The sequence below is a fragment of the Apteryx mantelli genome, unplaced genomic scaffold (assembly GCF_036417845.1).
Source record: "Apteryx mantelli isolate bAptMan1 unplaced genomic scaffold, bAptMan1.hap1 HAP1_SCAFFOLD_20, whole genome shotgun sequence".
In the NCBI taxonomy this organism is placed as follows: domain Eukaryota; kingdom Metazoa; phylum Chordata; class Aves; order Apterygiformes; family Apterygidae; genus Apteryx; species Apteryx mantelli.
Genome location: NW_027118553.1, coordinates 9980469 through 10000000, shown reverse-complemented (window position 1 = coordinate 10000000; position 19532 = coordinate 9980469). Strand labels below are relative to the sequence as shown.

The following is a 19532-nucleotide window of genomic DNA, read 5'->3' as shown; positions in this document are numbered from 1 at the left end:
TTGTGCTGCCTATGTACATACAGAAGCCCTTCTGGGTGCCCTCCCCATCTTCCTAGCTCCAGCTCCAGCTCCATCTCCAGCTGAGCTTTGGCTTGCCTAACTCCATCCCTTCCACCACACACAATGGCTCTGTCTTCTTCCTGGGTGGTCCATTCCCCTTCCAACCCTCTGTGCACTTCCTTTTGCCTTTTCAAGTCCTAAATCACAAAGTCCCTGCTCATCTCTGCCAGCCTCACCTCAGGCCCTGATGCACTTTCCTGCAGACTTGACTGTTCCTGTGCATTGAGGACTTTGTCCCTGAAGATCCAAGAGGACTGCATGGCTCCTCTGCCCTCCAGGGCAGTCACCCATGGGATCCTGACAAGCAGATCCTGAACAAGATGAAATCCTCTCTGCTGCAGTCCAGGGCGGTGACTCTTTTATTCCTCTTACCTCTCCACCATCTCATGGTCACTGCAGTGAAAGACAACCTCCACATTCACATCCCCATCCAGGCTGAGCTTCAGGCAGGAAAGAAAGGGCAGCATGGCACCATCTACCTAGAGGTGCAACTACAGAGGTGGAGAACTCACCCTGCAGAAAAGCCTGCATTTCTCCCCTCACCACTGAGGGGATCCAGGCAATGGACTTCTATGTTGTTAAAGGTGGATGCAAAGAATTTTCAGGGTAATGTAGATATGCCTGAGGCAGTGCCTCCCAGGCTGCCCTTACAGTCAACAAGGAAGAAGGAGGAGGTGTTCACCACCTTCTTTTAGATGGTCACATAAAGCACAAATGACTCCTGTCCCAGAGACATTTGCTCTGTGCTTGAAATGGGGCCTGAGGTCATAGGCTTTTAAGATAATTCAGGTTGAAGGGACCACAGGAGGCCTGTAGAGCAACCTGCTGCTCAAAGCAGGGTCAGAAACCCAAAAAATCATAGAATCACAGAATGGTTGAGGTTGGAAGGGACCTCTAGAGATCATCTAGTCCCACCCCCCCGCTCAAGCAGGGTCACCTAGAGCACATTGCACAGGATTGCGTCCAGGTGGGTTTTGAATATCTCCAGCAAAGGAGACTCCACAGCCTCTCTGGGCAACCTGTTCCAGTGCTCTGTCACCCTCACAGGGAAGAAGTTTTTTCTCATGTTCAGATGGAATTGTCTGTGTTTCAGTTTGTGCCCGTTGCCTCGCGTCCTGTCACTGGGCACCACTGAAAAGAGTCTGGTCCCATCCTCTCGACACCCTCCCTTCACATACTTGTACACGTTGATAAGATCTCCTCTCAGCCTTCTCTTCTCCAAGCTAAACAGGCCCATCTCTCTCAGCCTTTCCTCATAAGAGAGATGCTCCAGTCCCCTAATCATCTTTGTAGCCTTTCGCTGGACTTGCTCCAGTAGTGCCACATCTCTCTTGTACTGGGGAGCCCAGAACTGGACGCAGTACTCCAGATGTGGCCTCACCAGGGCTGAGTAGAGGGGGAGAATCACCTCCCTCGACCTGCTGGCAACACTCTTCCTGATGCACCCCGGGATACCAGTGGCCTTCTTGGCCACAAGGACACATTGCTGCCTCATGCTTAACTTGGTGTCCACCAGCACTCCCAGGTCCTTCTGCGCAGAGCTGCTTTCCAGCAGGTCAACCCCCAACCTGTCCTGGTGCATGGGCTTATTCCTCCCTAGGTGCAGGACCCTGCACTTGCCTTTGTTGAACTTCATGAGGTTCCTCTCTGCCCACCTCTCCAGCCTGTCCAGGTCTCTCTGAATGGCAGCACAGCCCTCTGGTATATCGGCCACTCCTCCCGGTTTTGTATCATCAGCAAACTTGCACTCTGTCCCTTCAAGCTTTCCTGACACCCCTTGTGGTATGGAGGGCAGCAGGATTTGAGAGACCCCTTCCAGCCAAAGTGGAGTTCCTGGGCACTCAGGCAAAGATTTCAGTCTGGGACCTTAAATTACTGCGTCGCTGAAGACTACAGGATGCCTCCAATGTGTGGCTCACAAGGGACCAGAGTCACATCACAGTCACCATTGAAGCACCCTCAGAAGCAGACCCCATAACATCTCGCCTGAATGAGACCTGCAGTATTTCTCTGCTTTTCTCCCTGCATCTAAAACTTTCTTTTTAGCTCCTCAGCACTGGGGAGTGCACCTACGTGTAGGAGCACCCTACACCCAGACTTTCATTGTGTTGAACTAAACCAAGTCCCCAGGGTGCTTACTGCCGCCATCTGGATGGGCACAGATGGGCCTGGCCCTTTCTCTTCCTCCCAAGCATGTGGCTGTGATAACACCCCTGCACACACTTCCTGGGCCAGGCACTTGGGGACAAGCAGCCAGCAGTGCTTATGGGAGTCCATCAGGACCATGCCTTCAGGATCGGCAAGGAGACCTCAGGCTCTTGTCACCGTGTTGGAAAGCAGCTGGCTGGTCAGAGAGCTGGAGGGAGGAGGGACAGGTCCCATGAATCACAAGGGGAAGGTGCTGACGGGTGCCTGGGGCCAGAGCACTTCTACCTCCTCGGCCCTCCCCCAGCTCCTGCGATGCCACTGCAGAAGGAAGCAAATCTTGGGGAAAAACTCTTCCCCACCTTCCAGAGAGTCAATGACAGGGTCACTTCTGTGTGAGAACATGACGGGCCAGCAGCAGGGACATGGCTGGGGACTGTGCTTGTGGGGTCACGTCTGCCTGAGGAAATGATAGGCCCAGGCACATGACTCAGATGTGGGCCTGTAAGGTCAGTGCCACTTCAGTACCTGATAGACAAGAACCAGGCACATGGCTTCAATGCTGACTGTGAGGTCACTTCTTTCTCTGCAGCTGATAGGCCATCAGCAGGCTCTTGGTTGGTGTAGGTTCCTGTGAAGTCACCTCTGCCTGTGCTGCTGTTAGGCCAGAAGCAGTTAATGGCTTCACTGTTGTCTGTGAGGTCACTGATGCCTGAAGAAATGACAGGCCACTGGCAGGCACAGGGTCAGCAAAGCGGCTGTGATGTCATTCCGATATGAGAAGCTTATAGACCAACAGCAGGAAGATGGCTGTGAAATGTATTGTGAGGCCACTTCTGCCTGAGCACCTGATAGGCAAGTAGCAGGAAGGTGCTTGGGATGTTGACTGTGAAGTCACTGCTGCCTCAGTACCTGATCTGCCCAAAGTGGGACATGGCTCTCATGCTGAGAGTGACCTCACGTCCTTCTCTATAGATCGTATGCCCTCAGCAGGCCCTTGCTGGCTGTCAGTTCATGTGAAGTCACCTCTGTCTGCTGCTGCTAGGCCAGAAATGGGTTTATGGCTTGAGTGTAGGCTGTGAGGTCACTTCTGCCTGAGTCCCGGACAGGCCAGCAGCAGGAAGGACATCAGCAAAGCAGCTGTGAGGTCACTTCAGTCTGAGCAGCTGAGCAGCAGCAAGAGGGCTGTGAAATGGCTGGTGAGGCCACTTCTGTCTCTGAGGACAACAGGCCAGAAACGCATTGGCCTTGCAGGGCTGTTCCCTGCTGGGCTGGGGCTCTCCAGGGAGGCCTGAGCCGCCCCCAGGCTGCGCTGGGCAGGGGGGGCTTGTGCTGGGATCCCACTGCCATGGATCCAGCAGGGTGCCTGGAGCGCGTGGAATAGACTCATCACCAAGTTCATGCAAGCAGGGATTTGATTGGCTTCTTCGGGACTTTTTGGACACTGGAAGAAAGAAACTGCTGCTGCATTCAGAAAGAAACACTTATCAGCTGGTAGAAATGAATCGCACACAGCACAGAGCTACGAAACCACAGTTCCTGCCGTTGTGTGGGGAGTCTGTTGTTCTACACAAGTGCTCTGTCATGAAATATATATGTATATATATATATATATATATAAAAGCAATACACACACACACACATATACACACACATATATTTGGCTATAAGTATATACATTCTAGATATCATTTAGATGTCTAGGAACCACAGAAGGCATTCCTGATCATCATCTTTTTTTTTTTTTTTTCCTTGGGAGAATAGGTGTTTTCACCACTGGAGAAAGACATTTAGCCAAATCTGGGTATTCAGAAAAGCTTTGCAGAGACTTGTACAGTCTCCTGTGCTGTGTGGTAGGATGAAGACTTAAGAATATAGCCTGTTCCCATTAAATCACAAAATACAAATGAATATACTTCAGCTCTAATTTGGAAGCTGTACTAGTGCAAGTGAGGGATACGGACTATTCAGGGAAGTTAACAAATATCTCTTGTCTTTCAGGTGGTATTAATCACATTTTAAAAGAGGATGCAATGTACAGTGATGAGGAATCACCTTAAGGGTTCTGAGGATTAATTGTCTCATGTCTCATCAAATGCCTACTAGACAAGAGGAAACATTCCTTAACTGCAACAAGTAAATGTCTGTGTCCCTTAGATTCAAACTGCTGGGTCTTTGTAAACAATCTTGGCTGTTTTAAGAGTGAGGGGTGGGAGAATAAAGAGTAGAAAAAAGCTGGTCATGGAGGGAAGGTTATATCAATACATGGAAGAAGTAAGCATGAGGCTGAAGCTCAGTACTGGAGTTCCAATAAAGTATGTTGTTATTACTGACCAAAAGGAAGGACCGAGCCTCCACCAGAAAGATACACAGACTTTTAGTCATGTTAACTTAAAACACGGTATTCCCTAAGTGACTCAAAATCAAGGAAATATGTTGTCCATCCTTTTAGGCAATAAATAAATAAATAAATAAATAAAATATGGGTTTGTGTAGCCAAAGAGCTGGAGAGCCAGGCTACAGGCAAAGATCTCCCCTGGAGCCTGCAGGAGTAGGTGCTCTGGAGAAGTTGGCAGCTCCTACCCTGGGCCTGTCTGCTCTGTTTGCTAGCACCACCTCCCCTGAAGAAAGATGCACACCGGCACCTTTTCACTTCTTTAATTGCCTAGGATTCATTGACTCTAGTGAGGTAGGTGGAACTCATGGTAAGGAGGTGGCCTGGTTTTAATGTGCTTCCTATTGTTTCTGCCTGAAAATCCACATTTCTTTTCGATTGAAGGACATCAAATGATGCTGTTGTGCATGACTATGGTTTCCATTCCAAATTCAACAGTCAGGAGGTTGCTGTCAGCTCAGGGAGCTGGAAGACGCTGCTCATAAACCTCTCTCCATGGCAAGAGCTCCTGCTGACCTCAGTGGGATTCAGACTGCGGTTTTTGTCTTCTCGTAAGACTCTGTAGCTCCCAGGAGGTGGTTCTGCATCAGCCTGACTGCAGCTCATGCCCTTCTCCTAGCCTCCTTTTTTGTAACGCTGCCTTTTTTTTTTTTTTCAGGAGGGGGGGGAAGAAATGTGTTTCCTTTCTTTCATTGTACTTAAGAGGAAGAGTTATTGTACACTTGTTGATTAGTGTAAACATTTCCTTTAGTTGGGTACAGTTACCAAATATAAACAACACTGCAGCCTGCAATGCCCCATTGAAGGCACTAAAAGCATTTCAGCACTTCTATTTGTACATCTGTGCCTTTTTCTCAAGGAGAAAGTTATAGCATAAATAGACTTGGTGCTGATGTGTTCCTTTTTACTTCTGGGCAGGAAATGTATTCTGTTCTTTGGCATCCCTGTATTACAGCATCTGGACCTTTAGTGGAAGCGCTTGAGAGCCATTAAAGCATGGACAGACATGTTACATGGTTGGATGTTCATCTGCCACATAAGAGGATTATCTCCCTTTGGGTTGTGTGATGGCTGCCTCTGTGGTCATCTACCAGTAATGTCTAGTCAGTGCCCACACCTACTGCTAGCACTTTCCTCCTGGGGACCAGAACTGCCTAAGTGTTGCTCATCTGATCAGACACACAGAGAAATGCATCCTGGGAAAGGATGCTTGCTGCTTTAGTCATGGGGTAGAGGCTTATCTGCTTATGTGCTTGAGGTACCACCTGCAGGCAATGGCCTTTGATCTTCCTGAGCAAGGAACCTGGTTGGAAGGAGCCTCTGGAAACGAGACAGCAGCTGTGAGCTGGGGAGCTCTTCAGACAGGTTGAAGGTTGTCACTTCTTATAAAATGAACTTTGAAATTATGACTCATAACCAGGCTGCTTTGACAGTGCCTGCCCTCAGCTTTCCTGCCTGTGTCATGCTGCTTGTGTTCAATGCTGACTTGGACACCAGCATCTGGGAAGCCCAAAGGACAGCACCAACTATCATTTATATTCCACATGTCCGTGTACAGTGGGAGGCTCTTGGAGTCTCATTGAAAGCTACATTTACTACACTGTTACAGAAGGGTCCAGCATAGGCACCAGTTTGGCAGCTTGCAACACCAGCTGGATGCCATGCAAATCTCCCCAAAGAGCTATTCCTATCAGTAGCTTTCCTTTTTCGGTTTCCTGTTCAGTTATGTATCCTTGAAGCACCTGAATGCTGTGCTTTCCCAAGCAAAAGGATACAGCCATCATGAGGGCACCCTACCTGAATCTTCTAGAATTTTCTGTGGCAGCAAACAGCACTGAAAACATTTGTCCAGAGTGTTTTCTGAGTCAAGAGATTCACCCAGACCCAGCCTTCCCCCCATTCCCACACACACAGGCTTCTTAGACAGATGTTTAATTTTGCCTAGGAGAATAATTCTGGCAATTTCAAGATAGTTATTTATATCCTGAATCAAACGTATGCAATGTTTGCAAAGTGCAGGCAATCAAGATCTGTTTGCCAATAGCATGCCTTCTGCCAGTCTGCCTTTGCAAAAGATAGGTGTCACAGTGTTCGTAGTAGAAATGGCTTTAGCATTTGAATGCCTTAACTACAATATCAGTTCTTTCTTCATAAGGGCCAAATCTCTACAAATTAGGAATCTGAATTCCATATTGTGTTTTGGTCACTTTGGGAGGACCACTACACCGATTTCCATCAGCAGACTTCAGTAGGAGTACATCCTCCACTTTCTAGACTTCTGGGAGTTGGCGTTGAAGGAAGGTGTTTACAAGATGAAGCAGGTTACTCTTCTGATGATGATGTTTTCCTGAATACAGAAACACAAATCTTAACCGGATGTGCTTATCCCGCATCATCCTTTTCTGCAGAGATGCTGCCCAGCTGGGCACTGCCCAGCCTGTATCACTGCAGGGTGTTGGTCTGCCCCGGGGGCAGGACCTGGCGTTTGATTTTTGAATTTAATAAAGTTCATGGCAACCCATTCCCCCCATCTGCTGAGGTCCATCTGGATGGCAGCCCTCGAGCTTATGATAGTTCTCTTGGTGAGGTGCCATCTGCAAATATGATGAGAGTTGTGTTCTCCAGGTCACTGATGAATGTCTTAGACAGGACAGGTCCCAGTACAGACCCCTGTGTGCTCCACCTGTCACTGGCTTCCAGGTAAAGCACCACTCAGTCACAAAAAAACTCTAAGCTCAATCATCCAACCAGCTTTTAACCCATCTGGTTGTCTGCCCAGCCTATCATAATGCCCTATTTGTATACAAGAATATTCTTGGAGACAGCGTCAAACTCCTTGCTAAAATCATCGCAAATGACACCTACTCTCCTCTCCTCACCAAGTACAGATCTTTTATCACAGAAGGCAATCAGGTGGTCAGGAATCATTTCTCTGCACTAAATCCATGCTGGCTTCTTCTCCTTCATGTGCCCAGAAATGTGATGCAAGAGGATTCACTCCATGAAACACTCCTCACCAAAGTGAGGCTGAACAGCCTGCAGCCCCCTGCGTTGTCCTTGTGGCCTTTTCTGATGATGGGCACAACATACCCCTTCTCCTGCTCATTGGGACCTCCCCTGATCTCCACAACCTTTCAAAGAGGATAAAGACTAGCCTTGTTGTGAGAGCGGCCAGCCCTCTCAATGGCCTCAGGTGCAGCCCATCCGGTCCCATAGACTTGTATGGGTTGAGTTCTTGCAAGTCATCCCTCTCTCAGTCATCCCCCAACATTGGTTGCTTTTTTTTCCCCCCTCTGGACTCCTGACTAGACACAACAGCCTAGGAGACCTTCTTGGTGAAGACTGAAGCCAAGAAGGCCTTGAGCTCCTCACACCTATCTACATCTGCTGTTAATAGATTCCTTGCCTGATCCAGCAGTGAGCCAACATTTTCCTTTTTACTCTTTTCCTGAAACTGAAGCTGTAGCAGCTCTTCTTCCTGCTCTTGATGTTCCCTGCAATGGGCAATCCTAGGGGAGCTTTGGCTTCCCTAACACCATCCCTTCTCACTGGACAATATTTCTAAATACCATCTTGCAGGCTCGCCTTCCTTCTGCTTCCTTACTGCCTTGGAGCTCAGTCCTGAGTTCCCAGTGTAGCCAAGCAGATCTCCCAAGATGTCTGCTAGTTTTACTGAGAACCACTATGGACTATTTTTGTGCTTGCTGGGTGCTGTCCTTAAAGACCTGCTGGCTTTCCTGAACTGCTGGACCCTTCAGAACTGCCTCCCATGGGATCCCCCACCAGTCCCCTCAACAGGCCCAAGTCTGCCCCTCTGAAGTCCAGGGTCTGTGCTCCTCTACTATCCTTCCTCACTCCACTCAGGATCTGGAACTCTACTTTTTCATGGTCACTGGAGGCAAGGCAGACACTGACTGTACCATCCCTGATCAGTTCCTCCCTGTCTGAAGTTTTCAGAGACAAAGAAGCATCACAAATCGTGCATTTGTGCTCAGAAGCTGTCCCTGATGCCCTCCAGAAACCTCCTGGCCTGCTTGCACTCTGCTGTTTGTCCTTCCAGTTCATGTCAGGGGGATTAAAGTCCCCCCAATAAGAACCAGGGCCTGTGATCCACAGACTTTCTCACACTGCTTAAAGGAAACTGCGTCCACCTCCTCTGTACCTCCCATTGCGATGTCACCCTTGTCACCCACAAGCTGGCACCCAAACCCTTGCCTTAATGTGTGAAGAGCTCCACACATCTGAGCTGTCCCTTCACACAAAGGGCATCCCCTTTCCTCATCTTCCCCGTTGCTCTCTCCTGAAGAGTTTGTACCCTACCATCAGGGCTCTCCTATCGTGCAAGTGATCCCACCACATCTCAGTACTCTAGCAATGTTTCAGTCAGATTGGTCATGGTGAAACCTGTTACCGGGGGCCAAGGACACTGTGCGTGCGATGGCCCCACTTCAGAGCAGAGCAGAGCCATGCTGGTATACAAAGCAGGTGGCAATGTCATGGTGAAAGGAGGTTCCCACTAAGAGAGCAAAGCCTGCAGTGCCCAAGGCCAGGGAGAAACAAAACTGGGCTGTGCAGGAATGGCAGGAGAGGAGTTTGCTGCCTGAGTTGACTCTGCAGCACCTTGGGGCCTGTGACAGAGGTGAACCAATGTCCAGGCAGGATGAGGTGCCACTGAATAAGTCCCTGGCCTGGACAGCCTGTGATTCAGTGACCCTGTTGACCTCATTAGCACAGTCCCTGTTTATGTCATCTGGGGGCAAAAAGAGGGTCAGGGAGAAGAGAGCTAGAAGGTTGTAAGAGCGCAGGGACATGAGTGGAGACCTTGGTGTGATGTGCCTCCCATCTATGCAGCATGCTTGGATGTGGGCAGTACAGACTGTACCCGAAGGCGGAGGTAGGATTCATTTGTCTGGGCACAGGGAGGAAACGCAAGATGCCCTGGGGCACTTGCCCAGCACCACTCCAAAAGGGCAGGGCTTTCCTGTAGGGGCCATACTGTATGTGCTAGAAACATGCAGTTGTGCTGGACACCCCAGACATCTGACGGGGCCCTGACAGCCTTTTTTTATGTCATTACATGCAGTGTCTGCACTGGATTACATCAGGAGTTTGCACTGTAGGGATCTGCTTGTGTCACAGCTTGATAGTGAGTGGTGCTCTAGCAATACTAGGCATCTGGGGTCATTTGAGATGGCCAAGGAAATTCCCCACCTGGCCCCCATGTCATGCTCTAGGAGGATGCAGGTCTCACAGTCGCTCCATCAGAGCAAGCAGACACTGGCACATGTCTTGGACCACCTCTGTCTCCTCAACTGTCACCAGGTGTTTGTGTGTGAGCAACTGACTCCCACCCTCCATCTCCAGGGATTACAATGGGAGCTTAGACAGGGATCTCACACGCAGACACCTATTTTGTGTACACTTTGGCTTGGATAAGGAGAATCCCACCTCCTGCTCTTTTTTGTGCAGTTAGTGGGAGATAGCTGAATCCCACCCATCCTTGGGGCTTCTAAATGGGCATGAGATGCCCAGATTGACTCATCTGAATCAAAACCTGAACCATGGGGAAATGACCTCCCTTCTTGTCCTCGAGTAGCTTCCTGCCTAGTTAGGAGCGAGACATTTCCACCTCTTGCAGATAACCATCCTGTGATGAGACAAATTGTAATGCCAGAATCAGTCTTCCTTCAGTGCTTGGAGAGGGACCAATGGTGATTATTTCAGTCTACTTGAGGAACATTTCCCAGGAGGAGGGAGCACAAGGGACAGAGAAAGTCAGGACTTCAGCTGGGTCCCTGCTCCTGGGCAGGGCCAGGCTTCTGCAATGAAAGGAGCTGATGGCAACCTGACAGCACTGCTGAGACAGCTGTGTCCAGGAGCAGCTCCTCTGCAAAGAGCAGCAGGGCTCCAGGCTCTGCCTGCTGCTGCTGACATGAGATGAGAGAAGGCAGAGAGAAGTGAAAGGCAGTGTGGAGTGGGAGGAGAGAGGAGAGCTCATTGTGGGAGGAATCTTCACAGCTCCTGACACGGTAAGTCTCTGGCTGCAGGGCAATGCTCCTGAGGTTCCTGGAGGGGTCTGCTAAACCCATCCCATCCTATGACTGTTAGATTCAGTCATGAATTCAGTGACCTCTGGTCTGTGAGAAACTTCAGGAAACCCCTTCAACCCCACCTCAGCCTACAGACAGCACCGGCAGCACCTTGACTGCTTTATAAGTGTCTTTCTGACCTGCTCCTTAGGACCTGTGAGAACAGAGATACCTGTGCCCAGTGCCCTGTCCTGGGTGGTTTCTGTAGGGCAGAATGGAGCACACAGAGGGTGGGATGGGGTCTGTGAGCAGCAGCAAGGAAAAGATGTTGGGACAGAGTAAGGGCTGGCAGCAGGGACAGTGCCGGGTGTCAGAGATGGGCAGGGAATGAGAGGGAACTGCAAACAGAATCGTCATGGGAGAATGGCTTTGAGCAAGTCTTGGTCAGTCTCTCCAATGCAGACAGCTTCTTCCGAACAAGCCCCCCCCATGTCTCTTCTCTGACCCAGCAGAGCCCCCGCCCTGACAGCCATGGAGTCCAGGGGATGAGAGTGACTGCCCTGCGTTGTCACCATCTGTGAGGCAGCATGCCCATGTGGGTAAGGTGAGGGCTTTCCTGAGTGCCCATCTGCCCCTCTCTCCTTGCCTCCCTTGGCAGCAGGATCATGGTGTTGCTCCTTGTTTCCCCTCCTCTCCATGCTGCTCCTGTTCTTCTCTCGGGCTCCCTGGGGTTTCAGGGTTTTCAGCTGCAGTTCAGACACCTGCCCTGTGAGTTGTGCATGAGAGGGGTCTGCTTGGGAGTGAGGTGTCTGCAGCACCCTTCTAGCCTCGGTGGCTGCAGGAAATGCAGTCTGTGGTGTTGGGAATTGAGCCGACTCTCCCTTAAGGAGAGCCCATCTTCAGTCCTTAATGTCCTTTGACCATTTCCCTGTCATGTCCTGCCAGACTTTGAGCTGCCCTCCAGAAGGGCACCGCTGCCTCATAGCATCTCTGCGATCTCCAAGAGACCCATGAGGAATCTGCAGAGATGCTGAGAGTATGGAAATGGTGTTGGGGAACTGCATATGGGCATCTGAAAAGAGCCCTGTGTGTCCTCGGCTAGAAGGAGAGTGTGGAGCCCTCCCTCGGGTGCCCTGAGAAAGGGAGAGATGGTTGGAGAGCTGCGGTTTTGAAACTGGACTCCTCTGCTCTCAGTAGGGTCTGGTTTCTTTTTAAGGCAACATATGGGAGTGATCATCCCCCAGCTCCAAGAGGTGCGAGCAAATGACAGCTGGGAACGAGGCTAATAGACAGACAAGCTGTCCTCACTCTGCACCAAGCGACAGGGAAACCATTTTTCTCAGGATTCACAGTAGAAATGCTGAGAATTGCTGCCTTTGAGGGTCACTCCGCAGGGGTGACAGGGGTATCTCAAAGAAAATAAACACTGCTAAAAAATCCCATGAACTCAGTTCCTCAACCCTCATTCTTTAGAAGTGGTGGTGCAGATGCTGAAAAGCCCTTCCACATGCCCAGTGGATTTCACCTGAGAGGAACTGTGACTGTCCGAGCTAGTCACCGCCATTCCTATGTATCCCACACTGTACAGCTGGACTGACTCCTCTGGAGCTCATGGGCAGAAGTCCCTGCTCCTCATAAAACACTCTGCCAGTGCAAAGTGGAGCTCAAAGAAGGGAGCTGCGCACAGATCCTCCCCATAAAGACAGAGGCAAAGTGGGGGGGTTGCATGAGAACTGGAACATTTTGGGGATTTTTTACTTGAAAAGTCTCTTCTAACCTCTCAATGTCTTTTCTTCTTTGGACAGTCCCCCGTGCCTGGAGAGAGCGGAATGTCCAACGGCAGCTCCCTCAACGAGTTCCTCCTCCTGGCATTTGCAGACACACGGGAGCTGCAGCTCTTGCACTTCTCGCTCTGCCTGGGCATCTACCTGGCTGCCCTCATGGGCAACGGCCTCATCATCACAGCCGTAGCCTGCGACCACCACCTCCACACCCCCATGTACTTCTTCCTCCTCAACCTCTCCCTCCTCGACCTTGGCTCCATCTCCACCACTGTCCCCAAATCTATGGCCAATTCCCTGTGGGACACTAGGGCCATTTCCTATCTGGGGTGTGCCACCCAGTTCTTTTTCTTCCTTTTTTTATTAGCAGCAGAGTTTTATCTCCTCACTGTCATGGCGTATGACCGCTACGTTGCCATCTGCAGACCCCTGCACTATGGGACCCTCACGGGCAGCAGAGCTTGTGTCAAAATGGCAGCAGCTGCCTGGGCCAGTGGTTTTTTCATTGCTCTTTTGCACACTGCTAACACATTTTCAATACCACTCTGCCAAGGCAACACAGTGGACCAGTTCTTCTGTGAAATTCCCCAGATCCTCAAGCTCTCCTGTGCAGACTCCTACCTCAGGGAAGTTTGGGCACTTGTGCTTAGTGTCTGTTTAGGCTTTGGGTGTTTTGTTTTCATTCTGCTGTCCTATGTGCAGATCTTCACAGCTGTGCTGAGGATCCCCTCTGAGCAGGGCAGGCACAAAGCCTTTTCCACGTGCCTCCCTCACCTGGCCGTGGTCTCCCTGTGTGTCAGCACTGGCATGTTTTCCTACGTGAAGCCCCCCTCCATCTCCTCCCCAGCTCTGAATCTGGTAGTGGCTCAGATGTGACTCAGTGGTGCCTCCAGCAGTGAACCCTCTCATCTACAGCATGAGGAACAAGGAGCTCCAGGACGCACTGAAGAAACTGGTTCAGTTGGTACTGTTTCAGCAGCAATAAGCTGCCCATCTCTCCTCACAAGTGATTTCCAAGTGATCTCAGGCAACATTTGTGGTTTGGACATTCTGTCTGTGATAAGCGTGTTTGTACACAATATCTGAATTCATCTCCCTTCTCCAGAGGCACAAAACCCATCTCTCTGACTCAGAGGCTTTCTGTAAATCTGCTGAGCATTGTGTCAGAGCTGGCTTCCCTTGCAGCACCTCTGTAATAAAAGGGGATTTCCTCAGTACACTGCCTGAGGACTGGGCTCTTCTTCCAAAGCCGGAGCCAAGAATGCACTCAGGGAATTGCACCCGAAAGGGCCCTGTTGCCATGCCTGGGTTTTCCATGAGCTAAGGAGGATGTGCTCATAGGGTGATGTGTTAGGGAATGAGGGCTGGATTCAGCCCTCACTTGTGGTGCCCAGTGGCCCTGGAGAGGGTGAGTGCTCAAGAGGTATCTGCTGTTGGCTGTCTCAAATATTAGAGGACTGGTGAAAGATGCCCATCCTTCTGGAAGGGAATATGGAGCCACCCAGAGAGCAGAGGGGATCTCCAGGGACAGCATTTGCCTGGGATGGGCAGTGAGTGGAGACTCCCAAAACCAAGTGGAGCCACCCAAAGTAAAGGGCTAAACTGAAGAATGCACTGAATGAGAGCTCAGCAATCTCAGGAGAGGCAGTGGGGACTCATCAGGCACAGGGAAGGCAGCCTCAAGAGCGGTTCATGTCACCTACAGTGAAAAGAATGACTGAATCTAATGACACAGCTGACCCCATCCTGAGCCATTGGAAATGCCTTGCGATTGCTCTGAGCGTCTTCCACAGCCACAGACGCCTGGGGAGGGCGTTGTCAGGTGCAGTGATGCTGTGCCAGCCGGGTCTACCCTGACCAGCATGGCCAGTGTGGAGTCACCCCAGGGCCCCACAGCCCGCTCACCCTGCAGAGCAGCACCACAAATCCAGGGAGTACAGCAGAGGGGTGCAGGAGAGGCTGGGCAGGCCAGCATGGACACACTGACTGGGGAAAGGCTCTCTGGGGAGCAGGGACGCCTCTGGAGAAGAGCAAAGGAACAATTGTGTGCTTGAAGGGAGGAATAAAAGAAAACCTGTTTCTCTGTGTGTCAACTCACGGCAGGCTGCTCTGTTGCTGGACACTTTCACTAACTGAATCCGTTCATTGTATTATATATCATCGTTCCTTCCCTTTCCTCTAAGCGTTTTCCAGTTTCCAACCAATGTTGAGGAACCTTGGTGTTCTGTTTGAGAAAGCTGTCGAGCTGATGGAAGGTTACTCCAAGTGTTACTGAGGGATTAAATGGTGCAAAAAAAGGCATTGTTTGTTCAGTTATATGAGAAGTTAACCAGAAGTCTGTGTGGTGATTTGGTCAAAAACCTAGGTCATGTTACAATGGCTTTTGTTGCCTTCCATGTCTGGCGTACCCATCTCACTCTATTGTCAGAACCATGTGCAGCTTCCCAGCCAGCGTGTTCTTCCATATAGCGACATTTAGACTAACTCTAGATCTTAGGGTTAGTGTAACATTATTGCCTACTGTCAGTCCTTGACCTCATGCTATTACAGATGGTATTTCTCTTGTAACTATAGTTTTGAAGATGGGTTGTGACTGATCTTCAATACCCGAGTTGTCCCATGGGCAACGTGAAAAGGCAGAACCTGTTAGAGACACGTTTCAGGTGTTTTTTTTTTTCCAGTTAATCAGTGTTCCCACAGTTAGTAGGTAACAACCCATCTCCCTGCAAGAGAAGACACCTAGGTCTTGGACATAATCCAAGCCTCACTTATGGTTAACTTAATCCTTTCAGTGTCTACAGCATCCCATACTCCTTTTCCATGGTGAAAGAGCAGAGTCACCCAGATTGATCCTTGAGCTGGATGTTTAACCACAACCTCACCTCCAGGACTTTGACTGGGTTTTATTTCTGTTTTAACAGGAATCCATGCAGCTACAGACACAAACCCCTTATCTATGGGACTTCCCATGGGAGTTTGTCATTTATTTAGCCACCTTACAACTTCCCACAAATGGGATCTCCACTTAGAAGCGTTCTATGAGAGAAGAGTCACTCTTGTGCAGCTGTTGATTCTGTCGTCCACTCCATCTTTCTACTATCCCATTACTTGGAGGGTGATACCATAGGTGAAAAGTCTGCTGACCTCTGTTTGAAGCACATCACGTTTGCAGTTCTTTATTCTTCAGATGTGTTCCATTATCAGATTGCATCTCTCTGGGAAAGGGGAAAGTAGCAAACCAGCGGTTCAAACCAGCAAGGCTTGCTAGTCCAGTTGCAGCTCAGGTGGGGTGCACGTTCCCTCTACCGATAATTATTTCTGCTCTGGCAAGGATTTATTTCCAGCCTTCAGGTGTTTGCATGAGTCTGGAGGGTGGCCTAAAACAAAGGCCACCCTCTGGTTCCCTTTGTGCTGAGACAAATTCTGCTTGCTTTGCAGCAGCTGTGGTCCATCACACCCTACATTCTTCCCTGAACCTTCTTCCAAGGTAGGAATTGATTGCTTGGTCACAACACAAGATGCAAGTAGAGTTCAATTTCTCAGAAGATGTTCTAGGCTACCAGACTAGAATGCACATAGGTGCCTTTGTCAAAATAAACACCTATAGGTATGAAAAGAGGCTTCTTGCCTTGAATAGGGTCAAGTATGAAATTCAAAGAACACAAAACTCAAGGGTTTCAAAAAGAATGATTGGTTTTATCCTCAGAAGAAATTCTCCCCAGAGGGAGAGGGAGACAGAGCCTAGGGAAGCTTGCCCTGCTACTGCCGACAGCCCTCATTCTCCAGGCTGCCTCCACAGAGGCTTGTACCCCAGCTCTGACCTCCGGCCAGGGTGGGGGACAGTTGCACCTGGAGAGGGTGAGGCCTCACAGTGGCAAACCCTCTTCTCATGCCCAGGCTGCCTCTGCCTTCAGTGAGGAACAAACCCAAGCTGCATCTTCCCATTCCGGGCTGGGAAAGGCTTGTAGCCTTGCCAAGAAGAGGGGGACACAGGGTGTCCTGCCCCAGATCTGGTGGCATCTCCTGGTCTCTGCTGTTCTGCAGGCCTCTCAGGAAACCCACAGTCTGTCCTCTGCTCCCTCTGAACCTCGGTACCACATAGCTTCTAGCTGGGAGTCATGAACAGGAAGGAAGAGGAGGCCGGTCCTGTGAGGAAGGACAGGCCTGGCCTTCTGGGGAGGCTCGGTAGCAACCCCCTGGCCTTGTGCTGTCTCCAGCTGGCTGAGAAAGAGGAGCAGAGTGGAGCAGTACCTGCACCAGAGCCTGCTGCACTTGGAGAACCTTGAGGCATCCTTGCAGGAGGCAGCTGTGAGGTTCATTGGTGAGCCACAAACCCAGTCCCATCCCTGCCCACACAGACTGGCTGACAGGAGGTTCTTCAGTCCCTCACACCATCTCTGGATCCTGCACCCTGGGGACCATGCTTGGCCTCATAGGCAAGCTCAGGAAGTGCGGGATAGTTGAGTGGACAGGGAGGTGGATTGAGAACTGGCTGAATGGCAGAGCTCCGAGGGTTGTGATCACTGGCCCAAAGTCTCGTTGGAGGCCTGTAGCTAGCGGTGTCCCCCAGAGGTCAGGACTGGGCCCAGCCCTGTTCAACTTCTTCATCAAAGACCTGGATGAAGGCACAGAGTGCACCCTCAGCAAGTTTGCTGATGACACAAAACTGGGAGGAGTGGCGGATACACCAGAGGGCTGTGCTGCCATTCAGAGAGACCTGGAGAGGCTGGAGAGGTGGGCGGAGAGGAACCTCCTGAAGTTCAACAAAGGCAAGTGCAGGGTCCTGCACCTGGGGAGGAATAAGCCCATGCAGCAGTACAGGTTGGGGGTTGATCTGCTGGAAAGCAGCTCTGCGGAGAAGGAGCTGGGAGTGCTGGTGGACACCAAGTTAAGCATGAGGCAGCAATGTGCCCTTTTGGCAAGAAGGCCAATGGTATGCTGGGGTGCATGAGGAAGAGTGTTGCCAGCAGGTCGAGGGAGGTGATCCTGCCCCTCTACTCAGCCCTGGTGAGGCCACATCTAGAGTACTACGTCCAGTTCTGGGCTCCCCAGTACAAGAGGGATGTGGCCAGCTTCCTGACTGGGGACAGCACCATCTCTGTTCACGGCTGTATGGCTCAGTTCTACTTCTTTGGCTATTTTTTAGTCAGTGAGTGTTACCTGCTGGCCATGATGTCCTATGATCGGTACTTGGCCATCTGCCAGCCCCTGCTCTACGCCAGCCTCATGACCTGGAAGGTCTCTCTACAGCTGGCAGCAGTGTCTTGGCTAGTGGGATTCTTTACCTCTACGGTAGTCACTTCTTTCATATCCCGTTTAAGGTTCTGTGGCCTCAAGGTAATTGACCACTTCTTCTGTGATTTTACCCCATTGCTAGAGGTTGCCTGCAGTGACACCAATGCGGCCAGACTGGTAACTTTCACACTAGCTGTCTTCAATCTAGTCCTCCCTTTCCTGTCCAACCTGGCCTCCTACGTGTGCATCATAGCTGCCATCCTGAGGATCCCGTCCAGCGTGGGCAGGCAAAAGGCCTTCTCCACCTGCTCCTCTCACCTCATCGTTGTCACTGTTTTCTATGGCACCCTCATCATTGTCTACCTGATGCCCAGAACCCCCCAGCTGAGGCAGCTCAACAAAGTGTTCTCCTTTTTCTACACCATCCTCATGCCCCTGGTCAATCCCCTCATCTACAGCCTGCGGAACAGGGAGGTCAGGGAGGCCCTGAAGAAAGCATTTAGGAAAGCTCTGGCCTGCACTCAGAGCTCATGCTAGGTGGTTGACACTGAGCACAAATCTCTCTCAGCTCTTTCACAAAGGAAAATGCAGGCTACCAGGGTCATCTTCAGAAGTACTTAGCATTGAGACTGCCTGTGGAGTGGCACAGGCATGAAAGGGAAAGATCCTTGGAGAAAAAGATTCTTATTTAGAAGCGAATGTGAAAAATGCCATGCCTCTGCATTTTCCTTCATAATAAAGGGATCGTGGCTTTATATATTTCAGTGGCTGAGAGCTTCAAGTTTTGTTTTGTTTTGTTTTGTTTTTCATTAAGAAGATAGATAGAAGAAGGAATTTGGAAAGACATGTGAGTGCCTTCCAGGTGCAAACATGGGGACATCTTTCTTGCTGTGGCTCCCGGGGATGGGATCCATCTCCCTCAGTGTTGTCTATTTCCGGGGCCAGTATACAGCTTTCAGTGAAGGTGCCCTTCCATTGCCCTTCCAGCAGAAAAATGGACCCTCTCCATTTTGGGGGCTTATGACGGTGTGCCCCTTTCCCCCCCCACTGATGTGCTCTCTCCCCCTCAACCTGACCTCCCTGTAAACAGCACAGGGACTAATTGAGCATGTGCCAACTAAGACCCATCTAGCATGCAAATCGTCCCTCCCCCCCATTAGTAGGGGGCAGCCCAGAGCCCATTGAGCTCTCCTGCACGGCAGTGGGCTGCACTGCAGAACGTCCTCTTGAGCAGGGACGCCTCTCAAGGTTACTCCTCAAGGTTGAGAGATTCCTGACCCATGACAGATCCTCGGTAAGTGATTAATAGCATGCTGAACTTTTGTGAACTTCAGAAACTTTGCTGAGTTATATCTCTGATTAACTGTGCACATAATCCCCTAGACATAAACTGTTGACCAAGTCTGAGACTAAGACTGGATCCAGCCACACCCAGGCTCCTCTCCGAAGGAGTTTAGAAAGCAAGGGGGTCCTTTCTGAACCTCATGACTCAACGGGAGGGTCTCCGTTGCACATGCATCTGACCCTGTCCTTCATGCAGTAAATAACTGAGTGAACCTTGCCAACTGAACCTCGTTAAATCATTCTTATTTACGACTGAACTTTGTTAAGTCGCTATCTTACCACAATAAACATAGTGCTGCTTCCCTCTTACGAGTGAAGTGCACCACTCCTTCGCGACAGGGCTTTACGTGTTACTCCCACCCAACCTCTCCTCTGGTCAGGCATGGCCTCAGGAACCAGCTGGGGATGAAGCAGATGGGCTGGCAGGGTAAGAGGCCATGGTTTCTCTGGTTGCAAGGGGAGCAGGAGAGGCTGGGGTGAGGTGGACAGTTCCTGTTTGGAAGGGCTAAAACAAGAGGTGCAAGCAATGCCTTGGATCTCCCT

The 19532-nt window shown here is 50.5% G+C and overlaps 1 protein-coding gene across 1 annotated transcript in view; it reads left to right on the top strand.

The window, feature by feature from the left end:
• Nucleotides 1–18182, top strand: part of LOC136996013 (olfactory receptor 6P1-like) — a 64415-nt gene extending 46233 nt beyond the window's left edge. Inside the window, exons 3-4 of the mRNA XM_067317008.1 lie at nt 16628–16731; nt 17434–18182. Coding sequence (XP_067173109.1) covers nt 16628–16731; nt 17434–18182 — 853 coding nt within the window. The remainder of the gene's footprint in view (nt 1–16627; nt 16732–17433) is intronic.
• The last annotated feature ends 1350 nt before the right edge of the window (nt 18183–19532 follow it).